Source organism: Falco biarmicus, chromosome Z (genome assembly GCF_023638135.1).
Source record: "Falco biarmicus isolate bFalBia1 chromosome Z, bFalBia1.pri, whole genome shotgun sequence".
Taxonomy (NCBI): domain Eukaryota; kingdom Metazoa; phylum Chordata; class Aves; order Falconiformes; family Falconidae; genus Falco; species Falco biarmicus.
Genome location: NC_079311.1, coordinates 54,939,880 through 54,959,196, shown reverse-complemented (window position 1 = coordinate 54,959,196; position 19,317 = coordinate 54,939,880). Strand labels below are relative to the sequence as shown.

General features: G+C 36.6%; 1 protein-coding gene across 4 annotated transcripts in view; it reads left to right on the top strand.

Moving 5' to 3' along the window:
- The window catches only part of UHRF2 (ubiquitin like with PHD and ring finger domains 2), a 96,831-nt gene that overhangs the window by 17,723 nt on the left and 59,791 nt on the right, over nt 1-19,317 (top strand). For all 4 annotated transcript variants that reach the window (XM_056325140.1, XM_056325139.1, XM_056325142.1 and 1 more), the window contains exons 3-4: nt 2,735-2,997; nt 18,895-19,113. In XM_056325140.1, the coding sequence (XP_056181115.1) occupies nt 2,735-2,997; nt 18,895-19,113 (482 nt within the window). The remainder of the gene's footprint in view (nt 1-2,734; nt 2,998-18,894; nt 19,114-19,317) is intronic.

Here is a 19,317-nt window from a genome sequence, read left to right as displayed (position 1 = left end):
CTGTCATCCGCATAGGAAGCTGTCTTAGCTTCATGTAGACTATAATGTTTCAGGTATTAAGGACAAGTGGTAAGTCACTTACTCTCTGTTCCTGTAGCATTCTGTGCAGTTGAGTTTTATTCATTCTCTGAGGCATCAGAGTAAAAAAAACAGTAAGGAATTGTCTGTTTATGGGAAGGAATAGTTTGTTACAATGTCTTCTGTCTGAGGAAAGTCCTGTGCCTCACTGGACCTGCATCCAGAGCTAGACACAACAAGATATTTGGTATTTGCCTCTATATTATGAATAGTCTCAGCCTCTGTGCCCACCTTCCTGACTTCAGCTGCCAAAAGGAAAAGTAGCAAGGTAGCCAGTATGGAATCTGTAATTTAAAACAAGAAAATGAAAAAAGAAAGAAAAGAAAAAAAAAAAAAAGTGTTAAGAATTGATATTGGAAAAAATAGTTAATAGTAATTGTTGTTAGATGGTTAAAATCGTGATTTGAACAGAGTTCCTCTGTGGCCATTCTATATTATGTAGATCACAATGATTTAGCATGTTTTATGTTTCAGTTGTACCTGATCTCTGATATTTACATGGGCTCTTAAGGAATTATGTTCAATTCCTGTTCCTTGTTACTAAGACACAATTGTTAGGGGTGTCTGGTTTAAGAACGGGGGTTGCATCCCAAGGTGGACTCGGCCTGTGTGAAGGGCACCACCTTGGCTAAGCCGGGTATCCATGTCTGATCTCCAGTGCCAAATGGAGGAGTAGAAGACAGGTGACAAGAGAGGAGTTACAGTAACAGTGGTTGGCATGCAGGAATGATGTTAGAAAAATGAAGGCTTGTTCAGAAGCCTGTGGTGTATTTCCCCTTCTGATTCTTGCACAGTCTTAATAACTTTTCATCCAAAAATCTCTGGCTGTAGTGAAAACATTTTAGCTGAGAGCTCTTAACTAGCTTGTAATGAAAAAACACACAAACTGAATCTGTAATTAAAATCGGTATTTGTTTAATCCTGTCCACAAAAAGCTACTAATAACCCAGTTTTTAAACCAGACACCACTAACATAAAATAGTTGTCTGATCTGTGATCTGTGTAGTGATCTGTGGTAATAATTTGCCCCTACTCTTTGCAAGGGTGGGAAGTCTGTTAGGTAAGTATGCACATTATATTATGGAAGGATTCGTTGGAGAGAAACAGTTAAGGGAGTTTGCACTGATTTTTTTTTTTATTATTATTTTTTTGTTGTTCTGGATCAGACGATTTTTGACTTGGCCAGCATGGCTTCTCTGGCACTTCCATAACTGGTTGCAAGAAGTAGCAGCAGATGGAGTAGTCCTTAGTGGTGTGTGTTTGAGAGGAGGAAGTAAAAAAGGACTTTGAGCTACAAGTAATTCAAACATGTAAGGTTGTGTAGGGATGCCTTCATGAGGTTTCCTTCTAGAAGTGTACCAGAATCCACTGTTTAAAATAGATTTATAGATTTAAAATAAGGGTGGCCTTCTCTGATTTATTATGGGGCTGAAATTTTCATTCTGGTGAAAAGAAAGTACTTTGAATACTGTAGGTTTTAAGAATAAAAATTAAAAAAAAAAAATACACGTTGGTGTTTTGCATGGGAGAAAAAATAAGTTTCCATTTAGGAGGTCATTGTAAAGAAGGTGAATGAAAAGAGTAGAATATGAAGTATTGCTTTCTTGGAACAAAATTTTTAGCTCAAACTGCTGTCAATTGTACTTTCAGATACCCAAGGACTCCTTCACTGTAAATACTGAAAGTTACTGAGCGTGTTTTTTGGCTTGCTCCTGTGAAAATAAATTAAGATTGTTCAGTTTGTAGAAACTAGCCTTTGGGGTTAGTAAGTGTAAGTATCTGTCTGCCACTGTGTTGGTACTTGGCAAAGGCTGTAGCTTAAAACTTATATATATACATACATATATGTATATATGTATCTCATATTGTTTATTATAGGTGTTTTCTATGGTATGGCTGTGCAGTAGTTCTGTTGTAGTATTTTTTTTATACTTGATGTGCTGTTGATTAAGTGTTTTTTAAATTTTTTTTCCCCCAGTGTTCTTAGTATTATTAAGGGAACATCTGCTTAATTAGTTGGAGAGCTGAGAAAATGAAACACGATTCAGAATAGTAAAGTGGTTTGGTTGCTAAATACCAGTATTATTGTGAGTACAGAAGGGAGAAATTCTGGGATATAATTCTGTTTCTTACAGTGATAGGATTTTGGCTCACTGTGGCAACCTTGTTAGACTTATTTCCTCCCTCTCTCTGCTTGAGTCTTGAATGGTTAAAAAAATCTTGCAGGCCAGAAACATAGAAGGTTAAATTATAATTTCACATTGGAGGCTCAGGGAAGTCTTTAAATCCATTGGTTGCAAGCTAGTATTTTAATGCTGTGTATGCTTATTTTAGCCATAAAGAACAACTAGTGAAGAGGAAAAGGTAATAAAAAAGATTCAGATTGGAGGATGGGGGGAAAAAAAGCTTTTTAAAATTACATACAGATTGTATTCATACTAGATTTTAATGAGGGAAGAGTAATAAAATCCTGAAAACGCAACACATTCATGACTGCATGTTACTTGAACTTGCTCAGGCTCAGCTAGTGACTAGAGCCGATTGTTCTACTGGTGACAGATTTAAGTAGTAGCATACTAAGTTGCCTTAATTATTTTTTCTTAATTAGGATTATATAAAATAAGCATTAATTAATTATTGATTTTTTTCCTTTTAGATAAATGAATTGGTAGATGCTCGTGATGTCAGCATTGGAGCCTGGTTTGAAGCGCATATAGAAAATGTTACCCGAGCAACAAAGGGACATAAGAATGGTAAAGCTCAAGGAAAGAGTGGTAACACTTACAAAAGGACTAATGGAAACTTAAGTCAAGATCATTCCAGAGAAAATGCAAATAATTTGGACAGTACGCCATCCACATCTTATTCAGACTGTATGGACACTGATGAAGAAGCTATTTATCATATCAAGTACGATGAGTAAGTGATCCTGATACTATTTTGAGGACATCACATATTGTTGCTTGGTTTGTATAAACCAAGAATTTCTTGAAGAAGCTTGGAATCAAAGAAAGCAAGTTCAATATTGCAACCAAGAAAAAAATTATTTAAAAAATTATGACACTTTTCAGTTGGATATAGTTAATACATTGGGAGTAATGGTATTTTTCATGCCTAAATACTTGTCAAGAATTAATTTGTCTTTATGAAACAAAATCCATCCTTACATAAGATAAAGGAAGCTATCTAACTGAATTTTTACTGTGGGTTTTTCTAAGTAAAGTATTGTTTTAATTTTTTTTAACTATTCCATGTGTATATTCAATTCCTCTTATTGGAGGTGAAGGAGAACTCTCATGAGAGCAAATTTTGTTACTTGATTTGGATCAATTTTATTCCAAATAGAAAAACTGTGCACAAAATTACAGGTCTGCACTTACAGTAGAAGGTTTGTTACAAAGATCTTTGTGACTGAGGGCATGAAATTGATTCTGAACTGGAGAGAGGGTATTAAGGGTGGGTTGTGTTTTTTGTTTCTGTAGTAAAATCAAATTCCAGAGCCTGCAGTATGTGGGTAGAAAATGCAGAGTTTGGGGGGGAATTCTTACTTATGAGCAGGTTTTACACACTTTGTTTGCTTGAGAAATTGGTCCAGATATTTTAAAATACCTGTTAAAACATTTTAAGTTAAAGCTTCTAAACAAATAAAACTTTGAATGAGTTGAGGATTTTTAATTTTTGGTACTGACATTAGAAAAATACTGTAGTTTGTGCAATGTAAGGTTAAGGTAGAAAGATGCTAAGTATATTCAGTATTAACTAAATACAGATTTCCAAAATAATGTTTTTAGAACAGCTGTCTCAACTTCTGTTACTTTAATTTGTAACTGTGATTCTGCCTTACATAGAGAACTTCTTTGTTGCTCTTACTAGTAGCAGATACAACTTCATGCATTTTTAACTGAGTTCAGATTCTGTGTCTGCGACTGTATAAGTTATGTACTTCAAATGTTAAGAGAATTATTGAGGTGGAAGTAGAAATGTAAACACTTCATTGAATATTGCAAGAAATACATGAAAATAACTTGGCCAACCAGTATGATCAAAATGAAAATATTTTCTCTTCAGACTACATGTCTATTTTGGTATGATTTCAAAGACCTGACTTTAAGATTACCTAATTTTACAATAGTATGGGTATACCTAAGTTAGCCATGGGGAAACATTTCTGAGACGGTAAGTGTAACTATTGCAGTGAAATTATGTCCCTTTTTTGTAGATACTGTTGCTTTTCATGAGTTACCAGTACAGAAGTAGCAAATTTTTCACAGCAGGTCTGATTTTTCTTTGGCATATTCATGCTAAAGAAAAAAAAGAAGGTTGACCTCTCTGTGTAGTTCAGAATCTAGCTGTTGCCTTTCATCAGGTGGAGACAGTCTTTTAACTCTTACTGTAAGATTATGTATAGCAGTTGTGTATTCTTAGCCCACAAAATGTTAGAAACGCAGTGTTGCAAGGTAGTCATTGACCTCACAGTTCTTTAACTGATCAAAAGTATTGGAAGTTTGAGCTTTTGGAGAGAAAAACTATTGGAAGGCTTTCTGAAAAGTCAGACTTGTACATTTATCAGTGATTTGGTTTTTGATGAATGTTACTGATAAAAGTCTTTCAATGTGCCACTTTTTCCTTGTAGTGTTAACTAGCTACCGTACGAATACACGTTATATGTGCACTCATACCACTTTGTTTTCATATACGAGTGTTTACCCCTTTGGTGTCTGTAGACCACGTGTGTATCCTGCTACCTGTATTCTTGATGTGGATCAATAGGGAGGTCATGGTGTGTTTTGCCATACAGTTCTCTGCTCCAGAAATTGTTTATCTCTTCACTCCTGTTCTTCAAGGTTCATGTTTTACTGAAGTACTTTCTTCTTCTGCACAGTTATCTGTTCCTGGGTGTTTTCCTCTTTAGGTTTAGACACTGCATTTTGCTGCCAGGTGTACTTGGCATTCTCTAGTCCATCCTGGCTGTGTTGTTTTGGAGAAGATGTTTTCCCTTTTATTTTCTAGAGGTCATTATTTTCTAGGGTGACATAATTTCAGCTGTGCTTTGCCTACAACAGGTATATTTGTGCAAGACATGAAAACACGTGTGGTTATCTGAAACAAAACAAAAATGGTCTATGATATAAGCCTGGTGCCTGTGAAGCCATCAAAATTACTTGAATACATTGGAGGGACTATGTGTCAGATGTGCATACAGGCCCACAACTTCTCAAATCGTCACCGATGCTCAGTTTCCAGACTGGTTCTCCCTCTCTGCCTGTTATATCCTTCCAGTTTGGCAAAAAAAATCACCAAAAAGAGGGTTACAGCTGAGAGTAGGTCACCTATAGTGCATTGAATTGGTCTGCTCCAGGCCCTTGACTCTGATGCACATCTTCATTGTGATGAATAATAAGTGTACTTTACTGTACCATGTGTTGTGGGAGACTTAGTCTGACAACCCCCACCCCTGCAACCCCCGCCACCTGAGAAAAACCCCCCAAAACCCCCAAAGCCCAAAACAAAAGACCAAACCAAAAAAAAACCCAAAACAAAAGTTCAAGAAACATCCTTCCTGCCACCGCTGTCTCTTGATGGCTGGAACCAGTGATGCTAATAGTGGTGTTTATGTTGGAGGTACTAGAAATCTGTGCAAACCCCATCTCAGGACTAGGTCTTCCATCATCATAGGCCCAGTTTTTGCAGTGAAGTCCTCTAGGGCAGGCCTGTCTCACCTTGGTGTCTCCAGAATACACAGATCCATGTTTTGACTTGAATGAAGTCCTGAAACTCTTGTTTTTAGCAGTCCCATGGGTGTTGACACTGTATTCATAAATTCAGGACTGAGTTACCTGTTGTTCGACACCACCTATCTCAGAACTGTGTAGCTGGGAATTTTATCCAAAAGTGAAGCTTCACCTCAGTAATTTTCCCTTAGGCTGTGCTTGTCAGGAAAGTTCACCTTCAGCTTAATTGCCTATTTATACTGGACCACACTTCTCTCTACTTAGAAGTTTTTTTGGGGTGGAAGAAAATCTGTCAAAGAGCATGAAGAACTTACTAAGAATTTTTGTTCAAAATGTGTCCAGAAATTATGGTGTGTTTATCCTCCCTCCGCCAGATTCAATGAGGGATAATGTTGCCGCAGCCAGGGGTTCTACATAGTCCTGCAACTGTGCATTGAGGAGTCTGGATCTGTATTGGCTTGCTTGTATGATCCACACCTGATTCTTTGAAAGCAGGTGGAACAGCATCAAGAAGTCTGATGGTCTTCTGGCCTTGCTTTTCTAGTTGGAAACATTTGATAGTCCCATGAAGTTAAGAATCCAATCAATCATTAATTCTTTCTCAGCCAAGTAACTTTGAGGTCACTTCTTAAGAGCAGCTGTTCATAAAGGATGAAGCAGTACTTGTCCTTCCTTTAAGTTAGAAAGCTGGTTTTAGCAGTGGTGCTGCTAGATTTACATGTCAGAAGTTCTGTGCAAAACTTATATATGTTTTGCAGTTTTAGGTTTGGTAAAACACACTTTTTTCTAATCCGTCTTTTCATAGGAGTGTACTTCCTCTGGGGGGCTGAGTTTTCATTTGGTCCTCTCTTCTTTCCACTTCTTGTTTAAATAGTGTAGTTACAGTGAATGTGAAGGGGAAAAACGTGGCAGAGCTCTTCTAGCAAGCAGTATGATTAATAGAAATTAACCTTTCTGGGCAAGAGCTTATACTAGTTTCAAAGAGGTAACTGTCTTAGGGCTAAACAGAGCTCTCAACCAGCTGTGACTGCTGCAGATAGGAGATGCTACTTGTTTTTATAGGCAACAGGGTTAGTTGAGTTAGTTGGTGTTGTGGTTTCCCTCTCCCTTTACAGCCCACACCCCAAGGCTGTATGCCTAGCTTTTAACTAAATTGCTGCAGTAGTTGTAAGGCCCACGTTTCTGCAGAGAGATCATTCTGTTTGTAGACAACCTAGTGCCATTCAGAGGAAGAGAACTTCTCAGTTCCAGATTAAACTGGAGTCACAGCTCTTGATAGGCTCAAAGGTGTAAGAGGCTTGTGATGCTTAAGAACCCTATCTTCATCAGTGAGAAAGAGACCAAAGATCAGCTTTATCAATGCTGAGTGTCAGTAAGTACCAAGTCTCCTGGAATCCAGTTGTGGCTACGTAGCGTTTGCCTGATAGTCCTTCTTCTGCATTCAGTTTCTGAAGGCAGCATTGTTTACAGGTATGTTTCTACTTCTGACAGTATTGTCTTCCTCCTCTTCTGGCACTTTGTTCACTGTATTTCCATTTCATCTTTGTATTTGTTAGTATCACAAAGAACCATTAAAGATTTTGAAGTCAAGGGTGTGCTGTGAAGTTTCATACGCTGCTATCATACATTGCTTTTGTCTGCTCCTAGTAACTGTCTTTTAATACAGAAGATGTGAACCTGTCTTGAACAGAATGAAGCCGCATCCTTATTTGAAAGGACTCAAGAGGAATCCAATACATGCTTAGATCCTGAAGTTAACTGAGATAACTGTAGGTAGTCTCTCCACCACAGCTTGTTTAAGAATCGCTTCTAAGTCAGGAGTGGGACACTTCAGCAGCTTAATGTGGCACCATAAGGACGTTGCTGTGTCATAAGAAAATTTGCCCTTTTCTTCAGTTTTATTTCATATTTGTTGCTTGTGCAGCACTGGATATAGGCTACTGTTCCAGGGAGACAGTTCTGTCACTGAGTGTTAGCTCTTCCCTGAAGTATCAGTGGAGAGAATTACTGATTTACAAACACGCTGTCTTTTCCTTTTCCTGTTAAGAGTCATTTGTAATGAAGGCCTTCCATATTAGAAAGCTCTCACAGGATGGCTGTATATTTCTGCAGCCTGAGAAATGTCAGTGTGCTTACCTATAAGCAAGTATAGATTCAGTATGGCTAAAGTATAGATAATTTTTTTTTTCAGGGCTGCTGTGTTTGGCTGATGATAGCCCTCGTTTTTTTATCAATCAACAGAGAAGTTTAGTTTAAACCTTTAGGTAATATCTGCATAATGTGTCACATAGTACACTGTGGTTATTTATTCTAGGGAACCAGATACTTTAGCAAGAGGGATTATCTCTTTACTTCATGCTTAATATGAGCTGAGGAGTAAGGCTCTCTGAACTCTTGCAGATCTGGAAATAGTCTGAGGTTTCTTTGTTTCTCACCTCAAGAGATTATAGTTAAGTCTGTGTCTGTCCTGTATAAGTTGTGTGTTGGATGTTTTTATGATCCATAAAATTTTACATGGATGTTTTGTCTTCGATGCGGAAAAAAGCCTTTCTGAGAAGCAGTATGAGGTAGGATGCACTGTATAGGTGAGTTACATGCCTAGCCTAATTCTGGCAATTTAGGTACCCAATGGCCGTTACTATTAGTGAGGTTTTCTAAAAGCTTTAACAAGTTCCTGGATCTGCAGGGCAGAAGTTAGAGTATTTCTAACAGTAGATTCATTAAGAACAGATATTTTTCCCCCCAGTTCTTTATGTTGCATTTTACTAAAACAGACTTCGGTGAACAGGAAGACTTTAACCTGATGGGCGTAAGTTTCCAAGTACACTAGGGTTCTTGTCCAGTAGTGTTCCTCTTCAAAGAGAAGCTCTTCGGTTGATACTTCTGTTTGCCTGATGGATCTTGAGCATTATGATGTTAGTCCTTGCTTCCATATCAGTACACCATCTTTCAGTGGATTTCCTAGGCTTCTCTCTTTGCACTTTACTAAGGTTAGGGTTTCTTCTGGGTTTGGTGACAATACTGCAGTCTCAGATGCAGACAATGCTGAAGAGCCTCATCTTCAATGGAGTAGAAAACTGATAGTTGATGTTAACCTTTAGAGCCTGTGGCAACCAGCTTGCTACTTCTCTTCTTCAGCAAGTTGACTTCCATGATTTCTCTCACTTTTAAAGGAAGAATGACAGCCTGCGTGTGAGTCTCAGTGTTAGTTTGGTGGGTTTTGTTTTGTTAGTTTGTTTGTTTGTTTTTAATCAATATTGCAAGATTTCTTTTGGGACATAGTCTAGGTTTTGACTGAAACTGAGATTCAAACTCCTGAGTTTTGTTAGAAAACTGGCTTTCCTTTACTCTTATTAAACTGCATAACTTTTAGTAAGTTGGATAGAACAAGCATGATTCAGCGTGCTTGGGACAAATTACTTCAAATAGTCCCCGTGTCTCTTTGTGCTGCTAACTGGAAGATCAAAGGATACAGTGGTCTTAAGAGATGGTCTTATTGGATGCTGGGAATTTGAAAATCTGTTGCAAGACTGCTAAGGCAGATCTTAAGTTGCAGTGTACTTCTAACTGACATTACTAAAGAATGTTGCCATTCTGGATATCTGTAGAATATTAGTACTGCCTATTATATGTGTTTACAAACTGCTGTCCTTGGATGTGATCCTACAGTAATTACTGCGTAGTGAAGAAATCAGAAGCCCACTCAGTCTAAACTGTGGGTGTGGGGGGCTACTGACTTTGCCTATAGACTGTTGTGTAGTTAGTTAGGAGGGTACTTAAGAGCAACTAGTTCCTTTGAGGTATCATTTCCATGTGCATCATTTATCTGTCCTGGAGCCTGTATGTTGTTGAGGTTTTAAAGCAGAACCAACAGCTGTTTTCTGCAGACAAAACAGCTTTGAATGGGTGAACTTCGCCCATAGCTGGGCAAAGCATGCATAATCATCAATGTGGCTTTCCTAAAGTGACACTGTATTTGCACTCAGGCTATGCTGACCCTTGTTTCTTGTAGAGAACTCAGTTACGTAGTTGCTGCTAGTGACGCATTTGTGCGCAGTTCCTGTACCAAAAATACAGGGCAGGAGGAATGGGTAGAGAAGAACATGCGCATATCTGTGCCTGTTACAGAGGCAGTTTTGTTTACAGAGTAAATTTGAGTAATTTCTGAGAAATAAAATTACTGGTGAGTAGTCCATTTCAGCGTGAAGAATTAAGAACAGTGTTAATTTTCCTCAGTATCTAGTTAAAAGATGTCTGTTCTTACTGCTTCTGTCTTTTCAGTTGCTGATGCTGTTGCATCTAAACAAAGAGCTATTATAATTAGGACCTGTAGTCCTCAAGAATAAATTCACTTACTGTTGTGCTCAACTTCACAGACCATTTAACAAAAAGACATTCCTTACCCCAAAGAGATGACAGCCTGCTTTGAAGGTAAAGGCATGTACATATGCCTTTACTGTATGTATGTACAGTATGTACATACATACGTGTTTGTGTGCATATTTATGTGTGTATATATATGTATATACAGTATGTATGCCATTACTGTAGTTGCAAGCCTCGGTCAGTATGTCCCTCATTAGCCAGTTAGCTTTCCATAAGCTGTGTGAAGTGTCATAAAAATAAAAATTATTGTGGAAAATACCACAGTAATCTTAGACCCTCAGGTCATAAATGGAGTACAGGAAAAGTTTAGTGTATGTGGTAATTTGTACTAAAAGGGCACTGATCTCAGGGGTCTGGGGTGCCTGTTAGACTCCTGTGTTCCTAAGTGTAAAGTGTATTGATCCTGTTATATCAGTCTGTCAGTGGTGACTTGCATTCCGACATGGAAGGTTTGCTGTTAAACACTACTATAATGCATTGATCTGTCAACTCAGTACTCCTCTGTGTTTTCATTTTTGTTTCCGTGTCTTCCTGAGAACCATTTGTAAGGTTGGCTGTCTTTTTTTACCATTTGAAGCTTATTTGCTTGTGCTTCTAAGCTGTTTGAGTCATGTTACAGGCATAGGTGCCTCATGCTAGCTGAAGGAGATACAAGAATAGGAGCTTGGGCAACAAACTATTTGAACAGATGGGGAACAGAGCAAGAAAAAAGGTTAGGAGGAGAAAAGTTGGGAGGGATCCTACTTGAAATACTTCTGGGTTTTCTTCTTGGTTTTCTTTTTAAATGTTTGTATGTTCCCCAGATCTCATCCTGCTCAAATGGAAAACATTTATTCCTATATTATTTCGTGTTGTAGGAGCTTTGAAAAGTCTTTAAGTGCCAGGAGAAAAAAGGTCTTTTAAGTACAAGAGGAGTTCTTATTGTCAAGAAGATTATTTTTTTCATTTAAACCCTTTTCTTACACATCTATTCTGTTTATTCAGGAGTAATCAGGGTTGCAGACAGTAAGAGAAGTTCATCTTGAAAGTGGTGTGAGGAGAAACAGTTCCCAATGGAGGCTAAAGGTATTGCTGGTGTTCTGTTTTTATAAAGACAGGAGACAAAATTAGAAAAAATTATAAGGCATTTTGTTTGGAAGACTGTGATAGCCTGGCATTCTAAAATGCTCTGTCCTGCTGTAACCATTATCCTTACCAAAAGAGTCTTGCCTATTTCAGGTGAGTTTCGTTTGTTATTTGTAGTCCAGACTGTCAGTGACTTTTGAAAAATCATTTATTTATATACGGTTCTGCATTTTCTTTAAAAATGTGCATGTGTGTGTATGTATGTATGTGTATATATACATACACACATATATTAAGAAAATTAAGATTTCGCTGTGTTGTCATAGAAGTCAAAAATTTTAGTTATCCTGTGTGCTAAGTAACATGCAAGACACAGATAGATAGCTGGAGAGTACAGAATATTTTGAAGAAATGAGAATAAAAGTTATAATACTGCCTGCTCAAGAAAAATAATCTCTTTTTTCCTTGAAAGTGTCTCCTTAGCTGAAGAGATCGTCAAGAGGATAATAGTCTTAAACTTGCTATTCCTTTCTTAAGGAATGGTTTGAAGGTTAGACTTGCTTAACAGGTATGTTTTTCAGAATATTTTTAATGTGGAATGTTCAAATAAAGGTAGTAGGCTGGGATTTAATAGAATGTATCTGAGAATTCACACAGGGAGCACTTTTCATGATAAGTTGATTTTGGAGACCAAAAGACACTATGGGCCACGGTCAGCTGGGGTGGCCACTGCTGCTTCATCTTACCTTATTTCCTGACTACGTACTCAAAGTTGCATTGAATTTGATGGTTGTGTGGCTGTACAGTGAAGTGTTCTTGCTTCCTAATTTATCTAAAAAGTAGTGTTCACTAAATGAATATTAATATTTTTTTGTGTTACTGATCCAATCAAATGAAATTGCTCAGTGGCTGCACAATGGGGGCAGAACAAGGGAAACAATCACTACTTCTTTGAGAGGCAGCTGCTTTGAGCAGCATTAGTAAAAGTATGTAATGCCAACAGTTCGATTTTGTCTTCTGTGAAGAAATGCCAAAATGCATTCCCTTGCACACAATATATTTCTTAAATATCCCTTCTAAACATGTTTAACTGAAGCACTTGACTTTATTTCCTGTGCTTTATGTGTATAAAGAAAAAATGCTTATCAGGAAGGTGTACACTGTCAAATTGCTGTCACTATTAACAGTTGAAGTGGGGAGACTGGGGGGTGATTTCTTTGAAGCATACTGAGTTAATGGTTAGAAATATGAAGAAATGTTGGGTGCTACAGACCATAGCTTCATTATATGGCACCTGTGATCTTCAGTTCATGTTGGCCACTTTAGAATTTTAGAAGACAAAGAGGAATGAGAACCGTGTTATTTGCCTAGCAGAATCTTCTCTGAGGACAAATGTTTCCTAAGGGGAAACACATGTTTTCTCTGACCTTCTGTCAGTAACAAACTTTTTGTAATTGATCGCAGTGACTGCTTGTAGTACCTCTAATTTTGTTTTTTAGTTTCTGATATCAGTGATTAGTTTGTTTACTCATTCAAAACTTTTTGTACAGATAATTAGACAATGCTAGAACAACAGGAGACCTGCTAGGTCATGTACAAGTCCTCATTCTTTATGTCCTTATTAGAAAAAAGAGTGCTACTACGATATGGCTGGCTAGGCATATTAGTTCAAAATTTTAAAGTATTTTGTGGGAGTAGCTGGCACAGCACTGGTCTTAATTTCAAGAATTTGATTCCTTCTAAGATTCCTTGTCCCATTTGCAGTGTGTTTCCTGGCTGCATAATCTCAGGGTGTTTGCATGTATTAGTCTTCAGGGTTTAGACAACTGGCATTAACTGTAAGGCTCAGATTTCTAAGGATGTAGACACTTTCCACAAACTGAAAAGGAAATAGTTTGAGGAGAAAGTTAAGGTGTTTCTTGTGCTTCTTTAGAAAGCATAGGAAATGAAGAGAGGGAAACTTTGCTGTCCTAGTAGTTGTTTGAGAGAACAACTGAAATGTCAACAGCTAAACTTTTTTTCTCTATAAAACTGATACTTGGCTGAAAAAAATGTGATTAAACTCTTTTTACTTCTTGTCTTTAGCTGTAAGTATTCTCCTTGCACAGTCACAGATTTGAACACCTGAGGAAAGGTTTTTCAAAAAAGTCTTTCAGTAATTGTGACTTGTCATCCTGTGTGCTAACTGGTAAAGTAAACCTGGTTCTCATTACATTAACAGTATTTAGACGCATTATACAACAGTTTTGTATTAAGAATTCAACCTTATATGTATTTTTTACAGCTTCTGAAGTTCTCTTTTGATACTCTGTTTCCACTTTGCCTTCTTTCAGAATATCCATGTCCACACAGTGCAATGGTGTAAGTCTAGAAGTTATTTTTGCTTAATACTCAGAACTAAAATCATTAGGAAAGTAAGATGTTCTCTTCAGGCTATTAGTACAGTTTCTCAGTGTTTAAGCTGCTTAATTCTGTAATTGTTAGTTGTTAGGTAAGGTTTTCAAGAACTTGTTCATATTCCAAGTGACTGTTTTTTATATTTATTGATATTTGTTATTTCTTCCAGTCTACTATTAGAAATATATTACCTTTTTTTTTTTTTTTTTTTTTTTTTTTAATAACAAATTATCAGGCCTGCTGGTTGTCTTTTGGAAGTGCAAAACCACAGCTTTATCCTGGTGATTTCCTACCCCTTCCCTCCATAATTGTGGCTTAGATGCTTTTCCAGTATAGTGTTGTTCTCTTCTTCAAAACACTACAGCAAAATTATGCTCATTATTTCCTCTGGTAGCAAATTGTCCAGAGGTGGTGGTGGTATGAATGCAGTTTTATTCAGGTTGACCATCTTAATCAAATTTGCCTATTCTATGAGCACATTCTGTTTTCTTACTTATTTTATTTCTGCCCTTCTATTCCTTCATTTCTGGCTGTATGTTGAACTACTCTTTTCTTAGTTTGTTGCTTGGGAATATAAATTACACTTTCATTCTGTTTATATTGGAAAGTAGTAACTTAAGAAATTGCAAATCTGCACTAACTTTCCCTACCATACTAGTATGGAGAGGGGATGGGGAAGTCTTGTTTTGTGTTTCCAGACTTTTATCTTTCCAGTTCCAGTTGTTCTGGTAACAGCTGGGAAAAGTGTTAAAGGGTATGTTGCAGCTTCTCAGTAAATTGAGCAGACTTGTGTATATTCTGACATTGAGCTAATGTTTAGTATTTGAGCATTTTAGGAATGAGCAGGTACTGGCCATAGCCAAGAGAGACTGGAATTTTTACTTCATGGATAATCCTTTGCTGTGGAGACTGTCAGCGCAGATAGGAAATCTTAAGAAATCCCTTACAGTTAGAAATATTACTGGGAAAAATTAAATTACAGAGAAATACAGCTTAATGATGAACATGAGACGTCTTATGGGCGGTGTTCATTAAACTGTTATGATTATGCTTACTGTTGTGATGTTTGCTTTTTTCAATATTAGGTGCCAGGTGTAACGAAAATTATGGAAAATCAAGAAAATGTCTACAATTGTTTTAAGGTTGAATTGCCATATAATCTTCCATTTCAACTGTACCAGACTTTTGCTAGTCTAATTAGAACACTGCTGTGAAAATGTTTCTGTTTTCTCTTGAGGGTCATCTTAGAATTTTAGAAGTTACTCAATAAATAAGAAAACACTTTCAGTAAACATTCACGTCTAACAGTAGTCCTTTATTATAGCTTGCCAGAATGGGTTTTTCACTTCATTTTTGAAGCTTGTTAAAAGATGCTATTTGTTCTCTTTATAATTTGGTTTATCTACCTAAGTCCACTTATTCCCATTTTGTGATAATGTATTTAAATATTACTCTTGCATATTTAAAAGATTTTAAGTTAATGTGGGATTTTTTTAAACTTCGGGAAGACAAACATGGAGGGAGGTGGCAGCGTTTTCTAACCTGAATGTGTTTTTTCCATCCTCGGGTAAATTGTGGCATTAGATATATTTGAGGGCAAAAGTTCACTGTGGGAGTACTGTTTACTTGTTACTTTGTGCAACAAGGAATGCTGGTACTGTGCTCAACATATATAGCATGGTTCTGTGATTTTGAGCCCAAGTCAAAAGCTGTTTCTGCTGTTCTGCCTGAGGTGTCAGTTATGGACAAATGTGAATAGTTAAATATTGGCTACCATTCACTGATACCCATAAAAGCATATTTCTGTGTGTGAAGGCACAGCAGCAAAACATTCAATGGCTCAAACCTGATGCAAAAGAAGGGTGAGTTCTGACATGGGAAGTCTCACCTGTTTGTAAGCTATCTTTTTTTTTTTTTTCCAAAGTTTATGAGCTTAAGTTTCTGACTAGTCAATGTGAGGAAAAATTCACTCAGTGAAGAGTCTGCTTTCTTCTTTCTTTGGAAAGCAGTTAGTCTCTTTCTGTTTGTAAAAGGGGACTTAGGGAGTGTCTTTTGGTAAGTGATCTTGTTCTAGTCATGCTGATAAGCAATCTTCTTTGGGTTTTTTCATTGGATACTTTCAAGAACAGAGGTGGAGTCATTAACGGTGACAATCTTAAAAGTTCCTCAGCAGTACAGTAGGAAAGATTCTGTTCTGAATTGTATAGGGATGGGAAAGATCACATATATCTGAATTCGGGGAAAAAAATATTTTGTAGTTGTTAAGTAAAAACTGCATTTGCCCAAAGGTCTCCCAGGAAAAAGAGAACCTGAAGGCATTTTATTTTTAGAAGAGAATAGATTTTTCAGAGCAAAGTTAAGTTTCTACAAATGTAAGATTTTGGAAATATTTTTTTATTTCATTTTTATAGTGACACTGGAACTTTTTAAATGTATATTGGTTATTTTTGCAATCCCACTGATCTCATGTGTACTTCTCACTTGATTATTTCACTGTATACATAAATGATGTCTATTTTTTATTTGTTGTCTTTAGTTTCTTGATGTTTAAGCCCTATTTTAATTTTGGAGTTCAGGTAAACTGGGTCTTCATTTACTGTGTGCTACTTGCTGCCATCTCCAAACTTTAGGAAGGGTTTATTGTAAGAAGATTGGAAGTGACAAGTAGCTCAAACATAGCTGTCTTTAAGATTTCAGTAGTCTGTTGTACTATAACACAACGTCATTATTCAGGCACTCAATAAAGTAGACATTATCTGTGTAGCTGTCTTTTGCTTTGTCTTATTACCTGTAGATTAATCTCCCATATGTTTTTTGTGGATATTACAGTTACAATGTTCATAATTATTATAGTAGAATTGTGTAATAGTTCTCATAGGAAAGGTGCATGATATAAAAGTAAAACTACAAATCTTACCTTTGCAGTACACACTCAAATTGGAAACAAAACCAAGTAAAAAAATTTAGGAACTGTGGAAAGTTGAATCATATGAGACTGTCATTTTGATAATGGCTTGATCTCAAGCACTTGCTTTTGTATGATACAATTCCTGTCATTAGGGCTTTATAATTAGGATCCAAAAATGTTGGGGAAAAAAAAGGCTTTGGATTTAACATGTGTAAGTAGATAAGGATATGGGCTTTTTTACTGGGCCATTTGTTTATTTAAAGGTACAGCCACTTTTAAACTATTGTGCTTCATGTTTCTTTAAACAAACAACAAAAAAGGTAATTTTAAGGTAATTTTTCCCACAGATTTAAGACAAAGTCTAGATACCTGCATGGTAGAGGTCAAAAGAAATGCCTGGAGATAGAATGCCAGGTTCAGCTGCTGCTGCTGACACCGTGCCCCCCCCCCCCCCCCCTTCCCCCCCCCGTATCTGTAGTAGCAAACTGTTGTGTTAGATTTACTAAAAGGTGTAAAAGAAAGCAAACGTAACTTGTTTAAAATGTCTCCAATTACATCAGCGGGCTTTCAGTCAGCTGTTCAGGACTTTCAGGCTATAGCCCTGGTTTCAGGCTGTAGTCATATCAGAGCCTCATGCTGTTCAGGACAGTAGTTTTAGTATTTATGTAGTAATGTAGTAAGTTACAATGTGTGATTTCCCCAATGATCTTGTTCACTATGATGAGGGCATGCTGCAAAGTGACAGACATACTTTTATTAGTAAGAGTAGTATTTTGCCATTATGATTTAATAGTGCTGTTTGATAAAGATACAACTGTAAAGCATGAGTGCTCTTGCTGAAGAGCAAGATAACTTCGCCAGATAAGCAAGTTATTTGCAAGAGCAAATAACTGCATGATGGAAGTCATTGGCAGTGTTTGTTAGGAAGGAAGTGTGAATACTTTTAATAGCACTTGCTTGTAGGCAGTAGAGTTATTTTCACTTTCTCTGTTAAATTTGTACTGTGATCTCATCTAGTACTAGTTAAATGATGGAAGAATCTTTATTTGAGTCCACATAGTACCAGAAAGTAACCTCACAGTTTTAATTCAGCATTTTGTGTTTTGCAACAGGCCAGTTTTTTTCTGCAGGCAATGTTTTCATCATGTTCACACTGTGCTGTTTTTCCAGCACATGTGCAAACTACACAGGCTCTACTATCATTTGAATAATTGCCTTATACAGAGGATTTAAGAAAGCTGTGGTTTTAAACTGTTAACATCTCAAATCCTAAAAGATTTTTTTTCTTGCATTGGGATTTTAGTTGTAGTGCTGTCAATATCACTATCTTAACTTCTACTAAATGAGTCTTTATCAACTTGGAAAGGAATTGGAGCTCTTCAGAAATTTTTCATTACTCTTTGATTTTTGCATGTGTGCTGTGGTGGCACACATCAATACAGGAGGAAGAAAGCAATCTTGTAAACCCTAGCAATTTGTAGGTAGTATTATATAAAGTACTGTGTAAAAAAGTCACCAAATTTCAGTGAAAATAAATAAAATTTTCTTAATTTAGTGAACCATTAATTTCTTTTGATACTGCATTTCTTACTACATCTTGCCCAGAGAAGTGTGTTGTGAAGAAAAGATTCCTACATTTATCTCTTTAGATTTTTTGGTTTTGTAATTTCAAGGGAGAAACATTTTCAGTTTGTTAGCTCACATATCATATTGAGAGTGCTAGTTTTCTTTCTTACTACATTTTGTAGTTAGACTATTTTTTAAAACATGGTGCATGGAATGTTGGCTTGGACTATATTCACCACATGAATTTGATATGCTTTGTTTGTAGGGTCAAATTTTTAACAAGAACTTGTCCTAAATGTGTTGTTATTGAAGTTGGTGGAAATGAAACAAATGCATGAAAGCAAAGCTAAGTTAGAAATATGCTGCGTTGAAAAACCTAGCTTTAATCTTCATTACTTTTTCATTGTCACTTTAACTGCAATATTAACTTTAATGTGAGCAAACTGGGGCCATGTGTGTGCCAAAACCTTGAATTTGATTGCATTCCAATCAAAAAGTCATCCACTGCTTACAGATTTGGTTAAATTTTTAATTATTTTTTTTTAAGAAAACTCAAGGAGGCTGTTTTTTCCACGTGAGCTTTGTCAAATTCCTGGTCTGTGTTTAGTTGAAAACTAAACTTTCAAAAGCGTGTTAGTTCAGAATTTTATACTATGTTTCTTACATGCCCAAAGCACACTTAAAATTTAGACTTTTGAAAAATGTTGTCTGTGACTTAGTTCTTACTGTTAATCATTACTGTTGTTGGTTTTACTTTTCAAGGTACCCAGAGAATGGCATAGTAGAAATGGACACCACTAATCTTCGACCCAGAGCAAGAACCATTCTGAAGTGGAGTGAACTAAAAGTGGGTGATGTGGTGATGGTTAACTACAATGTTGAGACTCCAGAAGAAAGAGGATTTTGGTTTGATGCAGAAATTACCTCTTTGAGAGAAATCTCAAGGACTAACAAAGAGGTTCATGCTAAAATTCTGCTGGGGTAAGATTTGCTTGACCAACTTGTAAAATCTGTACATACATAAAATATGTTTGGGTTTTGTTTTTGTTTTTTTTTTCCTACTAGTCATCACTAGATTAAATTTAATGTCATACTTCAATTCCACAGCTGTCTGAGTCATGGAATTACAGTGCATGGTTTTGACGGTGTGCAGACTTAGCTGTGAGTCAGAGTTTTACATTTCCT